At 35.6% G+C, this 19,467-nt stretch overlaps 1 protein-coding gene across 1 annotated transcript in view; it reads left to right on the forward strand.

Annotated features, from left to right (window-relative positions):
* Window positions 1–17,442, forward strand: part of GUCA1C (guanylate cyclase activator 1C) — a 28,913-nt gene extending 11,471 nt beyond the window's left edge. Inside the window, exons 2-4 of the mRNA XM_016162440.2 lie at window positions 6,366–6,515; window positions 10,545–10,632; window positions 17,288–17,442. Of these exons, the coding sequence (XP_016017926.2) occupies window positions 6,366–6,515; window positions 10,545–10,632; window positions 17,288–17,442 (393 nt within the window). The remainder of the gene's footprint in view (window positions 1–6,365; window positions 6,516–10,544; window positions 10,633–17,287) is intronic.
* Window positions 17,443–19,467: the final 2,025 nt, after the last annotated feature.

Below are 19,467 nucleotides of genomic sequence, written 5' to 3' on the forward strand. Positions count from 1 at the left end.
AATACACATTCCACCATCTATTCTGCAACTTTTGACATCCTGTATTCATTTCTATTTATTAAAACAAGAATCTAGGCTCTTTCATAGGAAATAAAACACTCTTGGAGATGGGCTGACTAAGTTAGATAGGGCTGGATTTTATCTTATCTTATATCTTATCTTATCTTTATATTTTATCTTATCTTATCAATACCCGTTTAGGGAGACAGGTGCTTATAACAGGAGACCCACATTGGTTACCTGAGGAAGTTCCTTGCAAAAGGCTGCCATTGCCATAGTTCCTGGGGGATTGTCCATAGTTAGCTCATTCAGAAGTGATCAAGCTCAGACAGTTATTTTGCTTCCCCAAATGCACTTGAGATTGGCTCTTAATTCTCAGTGGGTTGGACACCAGCTGAGCTGGCTGCATTCTGGGGGCAGATGGTCAGGGCTTCCTAATATTCAGGAAACCCATTAATAATCAAGAGCTTGTCTGGTAAATATTACGAGAAGCCCTGTTTCCCAGAACCCTTGAATTTTCTATAGTCATGGTTAAGTCAAGAACAACTGTGTCTGATCTGCATAAAGATCACGTTATAGAATCAATTTACCAAGCCAGCTGTATATTTCTCATTTGACAGAGGGAAGTCTTTTCTCAGGACGTTCCAGCAATTACACGGCTGATAGTCTGTGTCTTTTGTTAATATAAGAGTCTGGAGGTGACAATGGGCTAGGTCATGTGTGCTGAACATAACGTTTTCCTCACATTTTGAACATTCGCAAAAGTATTTAAAAAGTATTCATATGTATTTGACGTGACAGAAGTGACTCTGATATTGCCTACTTCCTTCGTAGTACTTAAAATGCAAATTACATATAACTGACAATTGTTGATCAATCTTATAGTGTACTCATACCAGCTTTCTGACTTTCCTTCTGATCATCTGAGTAATGATTTTTCAAGAAGATATTTCATTTCTTATGTTGCTACTGGCCCATCACAGTTGGTAAAATGTCAGTGAAAAGTGTTATGTGTGAAAAAATGAAAACATCTAAATGTCTTCAGGTTAGGGTCTGTGACAATTTCTGAATTTTTCACAGACAGTGATTCTGTGAAAAGTAGCAGAAAGTTAATTCAAGGGGAGGAAATCGTTTGAATCCAGGACTGTAGTTTGTTGGATTTTTGTTGGATTTGGATTATTTGTTTTCCTGAATAAGAGGGTATACTAGGACAAATGAAGTTTTATAATGAGTTGTTGTAATAATCATTTCTATTTCCATGGTCTTGGTGTTATGAGAACCCAGAATGATGTGCTTCTTGGTCAGTACTGTGTAGTCCTTGTTAGGGCTAAATGAGCTCATATGTGTAAAGCACAATGCCTGACACTATATGTGTAGCAAGTATTCTATCAATACCAGCAGTTGTCATTGTCATCATTATTATTATTATAATTATTATTTCTAGTTTAAAATGAAGGACCGCTTCCAGAGCTGAAATTTTATGATTTGAATTAGTAAAATGAAGCCAAGTTCCCCTAATGACATTACCCAGTTTACAAATTTGTGGCTCCATTAGTGGGACAAAATCTCAAAGCAGTTGTCTCTGTTTCTCAGGATCACTCAGGCGAATAGAGAGAAAGTGATGACAGGACCATTTCGAGCATACTGGATGATATCTGCAGTGATATTTTACTCAGGGGTTTTACAAGGTGGGGAGAATAGAGGGATTTGTCAGGGCTGTAATGTTGGGTGAAGCCCCGAAGTGGAGGAAATGCTGAGTCAAAGCAAGAACAAGCAAAGGAAGGCTAGAGATTCCTAGCCAGAGGCGTGCATGAATACTAAAAACAGGATCAATGAAGGCAGGACCAATATGTAAATTATTCCGGTCCTGGAGGGGGAACTTGGTAAGTTTTCAGGGAAAACTGTAGGTAGGAAAGGTTGCTGTTTATGGGATGCTGGAGGCTAAACCCATGGTCAGGGAGAGAGGCTAAGGATTCCAAAACAGAAGAAATGTTCATCAAAGACAGCAGCGAGCAGGATTGGGCACAAGAAGAAGGAACAACTTCTATCCTGCTGAGCCAGATGGTGATGTGAGCAGGGTGAGGGAGGGCCTGGAAGTGGTGGCCCCAGAAGCCCTCTGGGCTCACAAGTCTCCCTGAAGCTAAGCAGCTTAGAGCAGACAGGCCAGCTTGATTTGAGCAAAACCAGGTATAAAGGGAACACAAGCTCCTAGGTGCAGTATCTCAGACCCTCCTCATTACCTTACGTTATGCAACTGTGTTACCAAATAGTTCACATGTAGAAATCCAGAACAACACACTGCATTGAATGTGTCCCATCTATTCAAGTCTACGGACACCTCCTGCAGAAAAAGAATTCAATTGTAATGAGTTCTGAGGGCAATATTGTGTGGTACAAAGAACAACGGTCTTAGAGTAAGGCTGTCAGGATTTAAATCCTGGTTTCTTCCACATTCTAGTTTTGTTACTTTAACTAGAGTATTTAAATTCTCTGACAATCGGTTTTTTTCTCTGTAAAATAATAATGATGCTACCTATAAGGTTACTGTTAGAATTAAAGATAAGGCATGAAAAGTGACTCGCGCAGTGCTTGCAACATGGGCTTTTTCCTTTTTTGTATATAAAGAGTAGTTTTTATACTTGGTAATAAATAATAAAAGAAATAGTTTCATATGTATATAAGCTTAATTACCTAGAGACCACACATTCCAACTATGGCTTTTTTGTTGGAGAGAAGTACACAGGATCTTGATTTTCTTATTTTTGTATTATGTTAGATTTCTAAAGTTCTCTCTTTAGTGGTAGAAAGAGAAACACCCATATGTATGTATATGTTTTTTATAGATGTAAAAAGCATGCTTTACAGTTTTCATACATTTTAGAGACCATGAGAAAGATTAAATTTGAAGTCTCCACAGATTGTTTTTTCTCTCTCTTGTTCTAACCACACTTCCTACAAAATGATTTATAACATATTAATGAAGCCAAACTCTCTTAGAAGCCCAAGGAACCATCATGATTCCACATCTTGACCCCCATTTAACTCTTCCCTGTAATCCACTCCATCCTCAGAACAGGATATAAAGATCTATAAACATGTTGGGATTAAAATTATTTTTGTATACATGTTCCTAAACTCTTCTTTCCTGAGGCTCACTAGAATGCCTTTGTGTGCACCCAATTTGCACCCCTTCCTAAACTTCTAAGGAGGATCCTGTTATTGCCAGATTAATGTTTCAGGATTTTATGATGCAGAATTATGAGAAAAGTTGGTGGAGTAAGAGGGTGAAGTGTTCTCATGCTAGAGCCGGTAGTGAAGAAACTGGCAATGGAGATTGCTGAAGATTGAGCAGCAGAGTGTATATGAAAGAGCAGATGGGAGAGGAAGGGCATGTTATAAAGAAATCCATAAATTTTGTGTAACTCATCTTTATTCCAGAAATGAAAGTAAAGGCTTGCTGTTATTTTGAAATTAATTTTTGACCATTGGACTGTATTCCTGTGAAAATGCCGTTATTCTGAGACTGAACTATATGGGTCATAATTTTTCTAATTAGTCTTTTAAGGGTACATAAATTATAAAATTTAGTCATAATTACAATGGCCACTTGGAGAGATGGCTAGATGATTATATTGCCTACAAAGAAAGACATGGTTAAGAAAAACAGCTTCAGTCCATGGTTCCCCAATATTGGGATACATAAAACTTACCTGCTGAGCATTTAAAAAGTAGTTTTGATGCTATTGTTTTGGCTTGGGGTCTAGAAATCTGCATATTTTGTTGTTCCCACATGATTCTGATGCAGGGAGTTTATGAACTCCAGCCTGGTTCAAGGCCAGTGGGTGTCTGACATCTCCAGACAGTTCTGTGTGCACAGGAACTCCTGTAGCTCAGCTACAAAACTCTGGACCTAGTGTTCCTTCGGCTCTCCCCAAAGATTTTGGAAATTTTCTATTGCATTTTTTCTAGTCACGTTTTCAGGGACATCTCCTCACCATCTCTGTGATTCTTATTCCCTACTCCCATCCTTGAAATCTGTACATTAACTGAAGACATGCTTTTTGGTTTTTGGTTTTCGTTTTCTGATTTACTGCATAAGCATTTACCTAAAACCCTTTCCGACACTAACACAAGTTATTTAATCACATTCACTGGAGTCATCTCACCAACACAAATTTCTACAAAATCTTAACAGAAAGAGAATTGGAAGGAAGAGTTGGTCGTGGATTGTAAGGAGTAATTTGCTTGGCTACATCACAAAATGCTGAAAAAGAGAATATTTTGCTTAAGGAAGTTTTAGAAGAGGCTGCACTTGTCTAAGTAGAAAAGTTTCCTCACCCACAGTCAACTCGGCCATAGATTAACCAGGCCATTCATTTTAAAACCACACAATGAAAATACTAATGCTCATCTTCAGGTAGGGTTTTCCTAGAGCTTTCAGAGCCTGGATTGGAAGTTGTTAGGATCACCCACCCACCGTGCCTAATTGTAAAGTACCAAATATTTTAAAGGAAACATTGTTCGATCTAGCCTATTGGCATTTACCACACAGAAAATTGTGATCACTGAAGCGGGATTTGTAAAGTGAAACAAACCATCACAAAATATCAGGTTTTTATGTGAACACTGGAGGATCAACTTTATAAGAAGCCATCTTAGCCTTTGCCAGGAGGATGCTTCTCTGAACTTTTGGTTAACAGGCTTAGTAATTACCGAGGTAACAGTTGTATCGATTGGTCAGCTCTAGAGATACAAGAGGAAGACCTGGGAGCAGAGGTGTCCCTGGTTGGACGCTGTCCACCCAGGTTATATCTTATACACCTGCCAGTCCTGTTTCTGAAAAATAATGATCATGTCTTCCCATATCTGAAGATATAATATCTTGATGTCATCTTAAATAAATTTCAACTCTATGATAACATATTTCCCGTATCCCTGATAGGGATTAATAAAGTGGTATTAATGAGCAATAGGAAAGGCAGATGGAGTAAAAGTAAAAACCACTATACATTTTATATACTTGAACAAACTTCCTTTAGAAGACTCATTCAATTAGACTCCCATCTGTTAGCAGAAGTCTTATCTCATAAGAAGTATTAAAGTTGTTGATGGGGTAAAGATGCCTAAATTATAAAATGTAAAAACTCTAATGCTCAAATTAATTTTTAAATGTGAATTGTAAAAAGTGAAATAATTTTTAAATATATATTTAATATATATTTAAATATTTATTCTTTACTATAGAGGTGAAACATCCACACAGTAGCAAATTAATAAATGTAATACATTTTGAAGACAAAGTTATAGATAGTGATTAACACATTGGCTTTCAATATCTAAAGTGTTGTAGTCATCTTAAAAAAAAAGAGAGAGGCATTAACCAGCCAAACAGGCTTTCTTTCACATCCAGAACCACTGGTGATTTCTCAGTTGTTTCTCTCAGACTTGATGGAACTAGACATAAAAGCTTGAGACTCAAGGCAAACACATGCCACTTTACAGAACAATAAGTCTAAAGCCCTTTATTTCCAAAATAAAATGGTAATTTGTGTCACATCTTATTTTGTAATTAGGATTAGGCATCCCAAATTTTCCAAAGAGAATGCAGCTGAAAGCATGTTTTGGACTGGATGTGCTACCATCGACATCTGGACTCATGGGAAAAGTCACACAACTTAAGATAGTTGAGGATCTAGCTGAACACAGTTTAAAGTGTATGATTCTCAAGAATGACAGACTATTTCTGTTTCAACTGAGAATGCTCTACCAATTTAAAACAGAATGAGAACTACCTAAGCATGTAACCCTTAAACAATTTTACTAAAATTAACTAATAAGACAAAATCTTTATAGAAGAGGTTCACGAATATTGATCCATATTGAAAACTATGCACTTAAAAGGAATCCTGGAATTTAACAGTCCAAAGAGATCAACCAGCTTATCTAAAAAGGAGTACAAAATTAAGCTATTTGATATGCTGTCCTTCTATTAAAAATTAGTACCCGGTCTTCATGAGTGGATGGCAAAACCTGAAGATATTGAGAAGAAGACAACCACTGTAGGGTGTTCAGTGGTGAGGACTTAGCCTTCTATCATGGCATTTCAGAAACTTTTTTTTTTTTTGCATAGGAAGTAGATATTTTCTCTAAAAAGCTCTTACATATATATTTAAAGTTACTTGTTTCTATACATATTACCAATGTGTTTTTGTTTTTAATGAACCCCTAGGGAAAAGTTCTATGTTAAAATCTTGTGGATTGTATTAAAATGTACCAAAGGTCCTATTCATAAATGATGCCTTCTAAAATTAAAAACAATAGTTTTTCTTAAATACTTATTTCTCTTTCCACCTTGCTTTCCGTAGGATGGATTTATTGACTTTTTAGAGTTTATTGCTGCTGTAAATCTAGTTGTATGGGGAAAAATGGAGCAAAAATTAAAGTGGTATTTTAAGCTGTATGATGCTGATGGAAATGGTTCTATAGACAAAAAGGAACTTCTGAACATCTTCATGGTAAGTGAAGTTATAAAATGTCCTCTATAGGACATTATATAGTTAATTCAATTCTCCTTCCTTATAGACCTGGTGACAGCTATGTGGTTGACTAATTTTGGGACACAAATTTGGAATTGCAGAAACAATGTAAATTTCACTCTTATTGGTTACCGAGTGTACAAATGCAAATCAACATTTTTTTGTTGATGCAGTCCACTCTCAAGTTTACAAATTTAGCAGATATTGTGATGAAAAATGAAATAAACATGATATTCTAAATCTTTTTTCTCTGCCTCAGTGAGCAACTAAAATACGGGATAGTTTATATAACAAGAGACATGGACTAAGAATAAAGGTACCTGATGACTATTCTTTCCAGAAGCCTGACTAAAGAATTTCTGATAGCTCAGGGGTCTCAGATTCTGTTTATCTCTAAAGTTTAATATCCGCCAATGGAGTAGAGTTAGTTATTATCATTATATGAGACAAAATGGATTTCAGAGTAAAAGATGATTAAGTGGAACACTATAGCTAAATGAAGATATGAAGTAAAATAAACATTATAAATGCAATAGATTAAACTTGTAACAGAATCAAGTTAGAATTAGATGTCTTAGAAATGATCTGGTCTGAATTCTTTCACTTAGAAATGAAGAAGCTGAGTTACAAACATAATACATAGTCAAAATATTAGCAAAAATACAAGAAAAAATAAATGAGTAGAACCAGAATTATAATTAAACGCCTCAACAAATGGACAAAGCTGTTAAAATTTAAAACTATTTGGCAAATGTAGTGTTATTAACACATGGAAAGAATTCAGAAGTATGATAATACTAATATTGTTTCCCTTTGGTCTTACATAGATCATTCACAAAAAAAAAAGTACTAAGAAGCACTTTGTAGTCAAACTTTGTAAGCATTAAATTCAAAATTTGTGCATCTATACTACAGGTTGCAGCACAAAATTGGGAATCTAGAATGTTCTGTAGAGAGTGCTTAAACCCCTGTAAATTTGAAAGTATCTTTTTAAATAAATATGCTCAAACATATTAATAAAACATCAAATGTGTAATACAGTATGTAAATATTAAGGGATGCCTCTGAAGCAGTATCAGAGCTGGGGTTCTTATCCTAGGATTTGTGAGTCTATGGCCTTCAGGAATCCCGGAGGCCTTTGAAATTGAGGGCAAAATTTTGCCTGTGTGTTATCCATTTTTGGGAGCAGAGAAAGGGTCATCAGACTCTCAAAAGAATTAGGAAGAGCAAAAGGATACAAGTGATTTTGTCTAAATACTATGGGAAAATGTACACAGATTTTCATTAGCTAAAAATGTATAACTTAGCGAGTCAAGGAAAGAGAGATATTAAGTAGCTAATTTAGTTTTTCCTTAAAGTGTTTAGAAAGAGGATAAAAAGGAAATAAAGAAATTCAAATGATAAAAGGGCAGAGTAGAAATTAATAATTAGATGCTATTTTTCACCAATTAAATTAATAAAGATTAAGAACAATAAGATACATGTCTGGCAAGGGCACTGTAAGGAGAGCCACATTACACACTGTGGAGAAAGTATAAATGGATACAACATTCTTGGAAATTTAGTAGTCTGCATCAAAAAACTAAAATTTTATCTTTATTTTAAAGTCAACATTACTTATTTAGTTTAGGAAGAACAAGCATTAATATTATTAAGATAGAAATTCTACAATTTACATCATAGACTCACTTAAGACAGTAAAAATAGAAAGCAAACCAAAAAAGAAAATTTTAAATAAATTAATGCAATGGAATATGTACTTTTATAAAAATTAGTCATCTGCAAACATACTTTCTATATTATAACAAGTGAAACAGAAAGAGCAGGGTAAAGAATAATACATACTGTATAATGTAAGTTCTCTCAACACATGGTAACAGAATGTTAAAACAGAATTCAGCCCAGGCATCAAGAGATCTGAAGTACGTACTAGATTATAGACAATTTACAAAGGAAGCAGTTATATCTTAATCTCACTTCAAGGGTATAAAATAGTCAAGAGGAGGGTTTTTGAGAAGGATTATTGGAAAGGATTTCTTGTGTAAGAGTCCTCAAGTCAATAGTGTGGGGATTTAGGGAGACCATTGGGATGTGGATGTACTCTACAGTTTCGGAAACACAGTTTGGGGAGAGATCTGAAGAAGCAGACATAGCAGCAGAGTAGAGGAATAAAGTTTAAGAACTATCTGCATTCCTAAAATTTGTTGGGATGAAGGAAGCTTGGGTTTTTCAGTGGATCAGATATGAACCACTGTGAGAAGAAGCTGTCGTAGAGTCGTCTTGGATATTGTCCAAGCTGAACCACTTGGAGAAGTGAAGGAACCTCAGAAGATGAAAGTTGAAAATGAGCTAGAGCTAGAGCATGGTTCTCAACCAGGAGCAATTTTGTACTCCTCTTCCCTCCGGGGACACTTGACAATGTCCAGGAATTTGGGGAGGATGTGGTGCTACCACTATCTGCTGTTTAGAGACTAGGGCTGCTGCTAAACATTCAACAGTGGACAGGATGATTCTAAACAAGAAAGAATTGTATGGTTCAAAATGTCAATCGTGAGAAACCCAAATATGGAGCCTCAAAGGATCAGCTGAAACCAAAATGTATGATTTATGTTTAGAGAATTGCAGGAGAGAGAGTCTCAATAATAAAAAGGAGGTGGGGAGAACTGTCCTCAGAAAAAGAGTGGACTTTAAGCATCCGCCATCCAGAGAGGCATAAAACTTGATAACCACAACCGTATCTGCCAAGTCAGGGCTCTCCTGCTTCCCTTTTCTCTCCTACCCCTTCCTGCTCCCACTTAGAAAGTGGTCAGAGAAGGTCTTAGCAAACTTCAGGAGAAAAAGCATATGATAAATAAGGAAGGAAACAATGAAACAAGGAAACAAACCTCACCTCCTTGCCTATCTCCCCACCATGCTTCTCCTATAAGAAGCGGGAAGACACAGGACACACTGATGACACCCTCCAAAAATATTCCTTTTTAAGCCTCATCAACTTTTTACTCAATCATTCACTCTAATGGACAAATCCTAGAAATTTCATAATTGTTTATTATGATTTATACATACGATCTAGTATCACTTTAAAATGTGAGAATACTAGATGCCTAGTCAAATTTTCTAGGCTTTGGGGCCTCTGCCAAGACATTGAGAAACTCTAACATTTTCATCTAATAAATGTAATGGATTCAGAATTAGTAATGCTTGGAAAGCAGCAATAGAGATAGTCATATTTAAGACCATGCCCTCTAATTGAAATATGTTGCCAGTTTTTCTAAAGGTTCTTTGATATTCAATCAAGATAGATATATTCAAATTCCCAAATGACTAATTCCTTCCCTGTCTCTCTTCCATTTTATTGTAAGTTTCTTTGTCAAATACGGGTCATTTAATTTAATCACCCAGGGCGGTGGGAAGACGATAGTGAAATCTTCCCTCTAGAAAATCTGGAAATGTAATTTTCCCTGGGTCACCTGACACCTTATATGATGAAAAGATGCCAGCAGGGTGTGAGAGAAGTCCAGTGTCTTTCCGAGGCATACGTTCTTGTCCTTCTAGTAGATCATTCTGCAAAAGGGTAAGTAAGAAGAACCAGAGGTGCCATGTCAGAACCCAGAGAGAAAGCCTTGGTCGCTTACAGAACATAGTTTTTAATTCATCTATAAAATCAAAGATAATTGGTCTGAAATTGAAAACATTGTCTGTTTTGAGTCTAAAATTCTTGTGACAGTGGCCACTACCACTTTTTGTCCAGTGGGCTCTTAGAATCTTCTGTGACCTAGTATGTTGAATGGAGTAAACCTCAGACTGTATTCAATTAATTTAATTTCCAAGCCTCATTACTCAGAACTGACTTACAATCTTTTTATTTATTTTTTACAACTATAACATGTTGGATAGCAAAACTGACATGAACACATCATAAAATTCTGTCGCATTGGGGTAGAAATGTCACAAAAATATATTTACTTGCAGCAAAATTGAATTCTCTGATTTAATTTCTCTTTGCAGACTGTACAAAGTCTCAATGGCCAGCAAACTCTGAGTCCTGAAGAATTCACCAGCTTGGTGTTTCATAAGATTGATATAAACCATGATAGTAAGGCAGCTATTCTCCTCAGGCTCGCTTTTCTTACAAACTAGATGGTGGCTGTGGCAAGGGGAGTGCCATTTAGATAAAAGCATGAAATTTCAACTGAACCCTAGCTGTGGTATCATTTAAGCTTCATAGTTTGACCAGTTCAGTGTTTTCCAGTTAATGCCACTCAGTTGAGTAAATATTCATTGACCATGTTTATATTCAACACATGATGCTTGCACTTTGAGATATATAAGGAGAGTAAACAGAGATAACAGGAAAAAGAAAGTAAGAGAAGCTGAGATTAAGGACCCTCTGCCGTTTGTTCTGGGACATTTTATGGCCATTATTTCCTTGCTACTAGAGGTTTCTCATCAACTTATGAATAACTGTTAGTTTTCCCTAATGAAGAAATCCTTCCTTCAATTATGCTATCTTCTACTATCAGATTTTTTTCTTTCCCTTTGATTACGCAGTTCTGGAAAGTGTTGTCCATACTTGTCTCCATTTCTACTCTTTCTACCTTTTCTACATTTATACTCTTTCTGCTCATTTCTTTGTTTTTTCTTTCTACCCTAAAATCTAGTTTCCTCTTTGGATCGAAGAAAGTGTACTTCTTCTTTAAAAATGGAGTGGAAATTGTAAACACAGATATATCAAAAAAGGGGAGTGTTTACACCAATGGCTTTGATCTCAGTAAACTGGTAGGTGAGCATATCGATTTGAGACTGAGGCAGCATACCTAGGACTGGTTCTTGAAAAATAGAAAGTTTGGAATTGTGTAATATTAGTAAGAAATTTTTGAAAAAGAATGGATATGAGACATTGGGACTCCAGCTATGCTTGTCATCATTCCACAGTAACTTTTACTACAGAATCAACCTGCCTACAATGGGTCACTTCTTATAGTGAACACTAGAGGGCAATAGATACTTAAATTGAGTGTGGCAGTTTGCACTAGTTGAAAGTGGAGGCTCAGTCTGCCAGGACGCGATGACAAGGAGGCTGGGAGAGAGGTCAAATTAAATCACCATTAAGAAGGAGTCAAGCAACTGGACGCGAGTATAAGTTTTAGAAAAACAACTTTACCAGTATCAAGGCCATTTGGTGTAATCACTCATGTTTGGGTCTATGTGGATCAAAATTAAAATAAGTCAGTTTATGAGAAAGCTTGCAAAGAACAGGTTCAGACGAACCAATGTTGTTGATAAGGAAGTCAAGTTAAGCTAGAAAGGGTCCAGAAAAATGGAGAATAGAAGGTTTTATGAGTCCAATGAAACCTTAATTGGTGTCTGATGATCCAGTGAATGCGAAACCGAAGATAAAGGTCACAACACACCAAGATGCAACCAAAAATGGCAATCATCAAACAGGAAAAATGCTGTAAGTTTTCTTCCACTTTGTTTCAATTTTTAATCTTAGAGGTGCTGCAGGATAGCAAGGAGTAAAGTAGAGAGAGTAAACCATTTCAGCCATTTAAATGTATTTATTTAAATATATATATGTATTTAAACATATATATGTATTTAAATATATATATAAATATATATATATATATATATATATATCACTGGTTTTACAAAATGGACATATCAAATAGACTAGCTTCATTTTGAAATAACAATAAACCACCTTTTCTTGGAAAATGCATATGCAGAGCTAAAACATAGAATTCGCTTTTATACAGACATTATTGCAGGTTGATATATCATCTCATCGAGAGACAGGTCATTCCATGTAGAAAATAGAAAGTAGAAATTGATCAAGGGGGTCAAATATATGGTGACAGAAGGAAACTGACTTTGGGTGGTAAATGCAGAATGCAATATACAGATGATGTATTATAGAATTGTACACTTGAAATTTATATAATCTTATTAACCAACATTACCCCAATAAGAAGAGATACTAAATTTGTACTGTTGGACAAAGACAACCCAATGCACCAGAGGACAAAGAAGATAAAGTATTGAAGATGTAGAAGGTTGATATTTGCAGAAGTATAAAAGGATTTTGCCAGTATTTGATGGAGGAGAATAAAGTGTTTCATTCACATATAAAGAAAAAGCACCACAGGGAAGAATATCATTCCACATTTGTATAAGCCTAAGTATATAGATCTCAAATATGATTTTAAAATTTTTATTATCATTGTTATCAAAGCATCAGTGTTAGTAGAAATTAAATACACCAGAATCATGTTGACTATGTGCCAACATATATAATTTTTGATTTCTCAAAATGAAAAGCAAATACATCATTGGTATCTGATGATCCAGTGAATATTGAAACCAAAGATAAAAAAAGATCACAACACACTGAGATATAATCAAAAAAATACTTCGGCAACATATGTGAAAACCCCAATTTGACTGCATTTTTTTTTTTTTTTTTTTCAAAAGAATGGTCAACATCAAATCTAATGGTACAGAAAAATACACGAGAGCTATAAAGTATTCTGTACATAATTATCATGGTAGCTAGCAAATCAAGGTTAGAAGATTAATAGAAAAAGAGATATAGAATTAATACTAAGAAAATAAAAAGATGAAGAGCTATAAACTCAATGAGGACAAGAACTATTGCTGTTTTACATACTTTGGTATTTCCTGTGCTCTCATCCTTCCTGGCACATAGAAGGTGCTCTATAAATAAGTATAATGAATGAGGACAAGAACTATTCCTGGCACATAGTAGATACTCTATAAATAATTATAATGAATGAGTGTCTGATAAGATGTCATATGGAAAGCAAAGGAAGAAATAAAGAAGAAAAAAGCACAGTATGCAATACTATTGGTAGGAAGAAAGACATCTAGGAGACTATTTTGAAAACTAACATATGTATGTATATGCATGGTAAATTTCATAAAACGTAAACACAGACTGATTAGCAATGGAAAGTGAAACCAAGGGTCCAGAAAGAAATTAAAGGGAATTCTTTTTTTCATGACATCTTTCCATAGTTGAATTTATTCTTATTATATTATTATTATAATTCAACAAGTTAGTTTTATTTTTATATTATGCATGAAAGGGTCCAGGAAGGAGAGCTGGAAGAGAAGGACAAAGACAGAAGATTAAAGCTCAACATTCAATATTATTGAAGAATGAAAATGGAGAGGACAGCAAGACAAGTTAGGATAATTGATTGAGCATGGAATTCTGCAGACTTTCCTACAGAAAGAATAGTTATTCACATTCCACTATGAGATGCTCAGGAGTCGTTCTTGACATGATTTAGGAAGATTTATAGATGCTGTTCACAACATTAAGTGCCGAAAGTGCCCAGGCAAGTTTAACATAGTGCCAAATAGCACAGGGACGAGGAAGACTTAAGTGGTTCATAATAATAAACCACAAAAGCAGAAAGAGAGAAGAGTCCAAAGGAGAAATGAAAGAGGATGATTATTGAGCAGATATTTAGAGTAAAAGAAACCAGGGACAGAACATAAAGGAAGACATTGAGTTTATAACCAGAAAGAGGTGTTTTAGACTGGAACATTCTGGAAAGCCACGAAAGTCACAGTGAACCATACTGGGAAATTGGGAACTATCAGGAGATTAGAGGGAATCAAGTTTCCACATATAAGAAAAGAAACTGCTGCACTTAAAACTGCTATAAAATGCTGCCAAATGCCTCTAGTGCCACCTTGCTAAGGAATACAAACTTGTCTCCTTAAAAATCTTCAGCATCCTCTTTTGAAAATCTGGTCATTCTCATCTCCTGAGACCTCATTCCCATCTTTGCTAATTTTCCAGTCTTGGCATAATATTTCATAAAATTCTTATTTAAAAGAATTAGAAAGAATTAGAAAATATTTTTTTCTTTACACAGACTGGTTTCTTTAAAAAAAGAGAGAGAGAGAGAGAGAGAGAGAGAGAGAGAGAGAGAGAGAGAGAGAGAGAGAGAGAGAGAGAGAGAGAAAGAAAGAAAGAAAGAAAGAAAGAAAGAAAGAAAGAAAGAAAGAAAGAAAGAAAGAAAGAAACCTATAGAGCAAATATGCTAATGTAGGCATACACAGTCAAATTTTGTTTTTGTTTTTGTTTTTGTTTTTTGAGGGATGAGAGGAGTGGTGATTTTTTTGTTTTGTTGTAAAAGATACTTAAGATGTTAAGGGGAAGAAATCATGATTCAGGAATATCGACAAGATAGCCAGATTGCAAAAACAGGATTAAAAAAAATATTCATGGACAGTTGTCTATGAAACTGCTGAAATTGGTGATGAGTGATGGAAGAACACCCGTAACTCTGACCTCCAGGAGCAGAGAATGTGTCCACCAACCCAACAAACAATGTTAAATACTATTGGTAAATTATGTGTATCTGTATATTTCAACATATAAAAAATAAAATTGCATAATTTCTGAATTACACCCTACAAAAATCAAAATATGTCTTTAAATATAAAACAAAATAATAAAAACCCAAAAATCATTTTAGGTCCTCTGAGTCCCGTGATCTGCAGCTCAATCACCTCTTACCAGCTTTGGCTGTTTGCGCGTAGATTTTTTTCATAGGAAATTTCTGGATGTGCACAGGTGATCCTTGCTAGGGAGACCCAGAAACCAACCTTTTAATTTCTCTGGGCCTGAATCCACAGGCCAGTTGAAAAGAATTAGGAAGCAATGTTTAAGAATATCAGATAAAGGAAAGCGATTCGTCTGTCTGTGCTTTCTCAGCACCTCCCACATTCACAGCCCTGTTGTCGGCTGTACCTGTGGCAGCGATGTGGTGAAGAAAACGGCAATTACAGTTAGGGCTTAACAAATCTTTGATAAATAAGTGAATAAATGCTAAGCGCTACAGGGAAAAGAGTGAGGAAAATTTCAAAATGAGTATTTTAGACATAAATAGTAAACATTGTAAGTTACTATAGTTAAAATGTGGCATAATTTGGAAAAAAGAAAAAATTTTATGGCAAGCGGTTAGGTACCATGAAAAAATTAAATTAAAAATTATGCATAGTTCAAGGTATTTTGAAGAAAGTGAAAAAACAATAGTGAAGATTCTCATCTTTTAAGCTGAGAAGGGCATAAATTTTATTGTAAGAAAAAGAATTGTTGACTGCAAGGTAATGGATGTTAACTAAACTTATCGTGGTAATGTTTCATATAGATATATATCAAATCATTATGTTCTACACCTTAAACTTATAATAAATGTTATATATCAATTATAACTCAATTAAAAAATTTTCCCTCCTTTTTCTCTTTTCCACATCAGTAACCTGCATTGCTTTTCAATCAACATGGCAACTATACCCAGCCCCTGCAGATACAGCTTTTTTCACGGCCAGCAGCGATAATGGGGAAGTGTTACAACTTAGTGGTCAAAACCAACTTCGGATCCTCCAACTCCACTTCCACTTCTCTTTCGGTCATGCTGAGCTCCTAGAAATTTGAAAAATCTTTTGGGTTGGAAATTTAGCAGCTGTGATTTCCCTTTGCAAAGGACAATTATCTTTTTATTATTTATGGTCCCTCTGCCCCACCATATTCGTGTCGGTGTGACCCGTACACATGCTTACCACTCCTTTTTATTTTCAGTTTTCTGTATTTCACTTTGATTTATTCCATGGTTGTAGAATTGAACTTTTCCTGGGAGACATAGGGAATTCTATTCCTACCCGCTATTAGCTGGGTGTTTTGCACAGATTTCTTTAACATAAAAACATAAGGAGTAAAGATTACTCTAAAAACTGTATTTTAGTATTTTGCCAATGAAAGCAAAAGGAAGGTATCTTATGAGAATACAATGACCCATGCTTATTTATATTTGACTCACTATGGTGGCATTATAGACATTTGTCTTTATCCATTAAAAAGTACAAGTACAGCATAACACCTGATTTCAGTTCCCGTTGACTTTCTGCCCTAGGTGTACATTCTCTAGTTCCTGAATGTACTTGACTTGTCTTTGGCCTTCCACCCAGACACAAATCCTATTCAGTACAGTCTCTTTGAGATCAGCAATTGCATCTGTACCCCTCAACCTGAATACACTCATAATTACAATACAAATTATTTAAGTCAACAGAGAACCCCACTCCATGCACCACCCCCACCAATGTTGAAAAGTTGCTTTATGGGATAAAGGTAGTGGGAAAACATGGCAGCCAGCATACATAGGTATAAGGTGTTTTATAGCACTGGACTGGCCAGCATAGTCTTAAGGCTTAAGTCAAAGTGATAAAATTAGGAATCAAGAATCAGAAAAGGAGAGGAGAACTAATGACCATTAATTATATGTGGAATAAATAAATGTTTAACCTTCCTCACAGCTTTGGACAGTCTGGATTTTTTTCCTCAGGGAGAAGAATATTGAAAACAGCCTTGCGAGCAATCATTTTCCTCCTGATCTTAAAAATCTGCCATATTTACACTCCTCTGACTTGGTTATATCTTTAAGATCAAAAGTCAAATAATCCATACTGTGTAGATATGTGAATGTATATGTGAACCCAGGTGCATTACCTGACATTCTCAACTCAAAATAAATTGTATTTATCGTCTTTATTTTCTCTAGCAACCCTAACATTGAATGCTTTTCTATTTGAATCTTGAATATTCAAAGTCTGGTTGAGGCGAAAGAATATCAGAAGAATGTATTGTATATGCTGGTGAGTGGTATGAACAAAGCCTCTCAGTTAATTGTTCATTTATTATTTTCTAGGAGAATTGACTTTAGAAGAATTTATCAATGGCACGGAAAAAGATCAGGATCTTCTGAAGATTGTTTCCAAGAGCTTTGACTTTTCCAGTGTACTGAAAGTGATTTGCAACGGGAAGCAGCCAGACACAGGAGGAGGCTTCCTCCAAACCACCTGACAAGGCTGCTCTAGGGAAGGCGAAAATGAAGTGGCTTTGAGAATGCCTTTTCAAGCTTTTAGTGGAGAAGAAATGAAATTTTCCCCATGTGCACACTATTGATTTCAGGTTTTTATTAAAATTTGTGTTAGTTTATGAATACATCACTCATCTTAAGTTCCACAGAGACTTCCATAAAGATCCTAGACAGAAGCTTTGTTGCTTTTCAGTTTACACATTAGTGCTCTCTGTGCAGATTAGAACATGGTGATTAAACTGAAGGACTGTCTGGACATCTGTCAGTTCAAAATAGAGCTCACATGTATGTTTCCTTACACACCTAAATTAGTCTGCATCTTGGAATAGAATTAGGTTATTTGGGCAACTTTCCCCACAGTTTAGCATTCTTAGATGAAGCATACATTCAGCAAATGTGCTTACTGTATTTTGACTCTTGTTGCATCTGTTTATTATAAATGATTGAGGTCGGGTCTATTGAGAAACTTTTCTTCTACCCCTCTTTCTTATTTTTTTCACCAAATGCTATCTTTAATCAGTAATAATGTTCTATTCCAAAGGCAAGTCTTAAGCTATGGAGTAAAAGGAGAAAATTCCAGGCCGGGCAATGAGAATGTTTCTATCTGATTTGCTATAAATCTGGGTCCAGTTGTGAATGAAAATGCAATGCATCATCTGTAATTATTATGCCAGTTGGAGGTTTGATCAGAACAGCAGACAGCCAGGCTATGCAACAACAAGCACTTGACATTTTAAACGGTCCTGACATTATAGCTCTGACATTTCATTTTTTAGATCCTTTCCAAAAAATAAAATGATGAATGAGATATCTTGATGGATTAGAACTTTTTAAGTTTGGGGTTCTATATCACAGGTCTATTAGTACATCTTTCTATGTGAGGCTTTCTCATGAAATACAGTGGAGGTTTAAGAGCAGATGCAAGCTGCCTTTATGTTAAAAGCTTTCTAATTATTCTTTCATATTCAAATGTAGATTTAAAACACACAACCGAAATTATAAAGACAGAGTTGGACTATCCTGTCTCTCTCATAATTATAAATGTGGATAAAGGCATAGATAGAGGTATAGATGAGGCACACATAGCAGTAGAAATGAAGTATAAAAGGAGGTAGAGAAGTTGTAGATGAATATATAAATGAAGAAACAGATGTAATATAGATGGAGATAGAATATTCTGGGGTTTTCCAAAAGATTTTGAGGAGATTCACAAAGAAGAACATCATATAATATAAAATGTGTTAAAATAAAATGATCGCAAGTAGAGTAACATGAGAAAAATCATTGCAGCTATAATGACATGAAGTTCTATTCATTTGCCAAAAGTGGGCTACCCATTGGACTCTGAGCTTCTGAGTAGCAGTGAAAAGGAAAACATCAGTACAATCAGGTCCCAGCAATGATGTAACCTAGAAGTGATGATTGATTGATTTCATTCCCCCCCCCATATTCCTCTGAGTCACCTCATGTCCTTTCCACAGAAAACTGAGTCCAAACTCCCCCTTCCAAGCTTCAGTGTTTTAATTACCCCAATTTCTTACCTTTGCTCTCCCAGCCTAGGGTAGTAGTTACTTCCTGCCATTTCTGTAGTTACTTCCTGCTATACTTCAGCATCTTACCTTTGCTTTTTCAGTCCTCCAATGTCTTTTTAACTAATGCTTATATTAAACTTTCTCTGTTAAAATAATTATCGTGGCTTTTGTTTTCCTGACCGGATCCTGACTAATATTGGGCCCCGACTTAACCCATATTAATCAGGACCCCCCCATCCCCATCCTTACATGCACCGAGTACTTACACTGGAACTGGGCCTAGTGGGCTCGTTTAATCCTAATAGCCCAGTGATGTGGCTGTTAACCCCATTATGTCTGGTAAGTGAGACTCAATGAAGTGATTTCATTTTCCTAGTTACAGCTCAGTATTATCCTTCTAGAATCCTCTATGGTCTGAGCCTAACAGGGAAACAGCTGGCAAAGGAGCAATGTCATCAGGAAGACCCCAGCCCAGTT

Source organism: Rousettus aegyptiacus, unplaced genomic scaffold, assembly GCF_014176215.1.
Source record: "Rousettus aegyptiacus isolate mRouAeg1 unplaced genomic scaffold, mRouAeg1.p scaffold_m13_p_4, whole genome shotgun sequence".
Classification (NCBI taxonomy): Eukaryota; Metazoa; Chordata; class Mammalia; order Chiroptera; family Pteropodidae; genus Rousettus; species Rousettus aegyptiacus.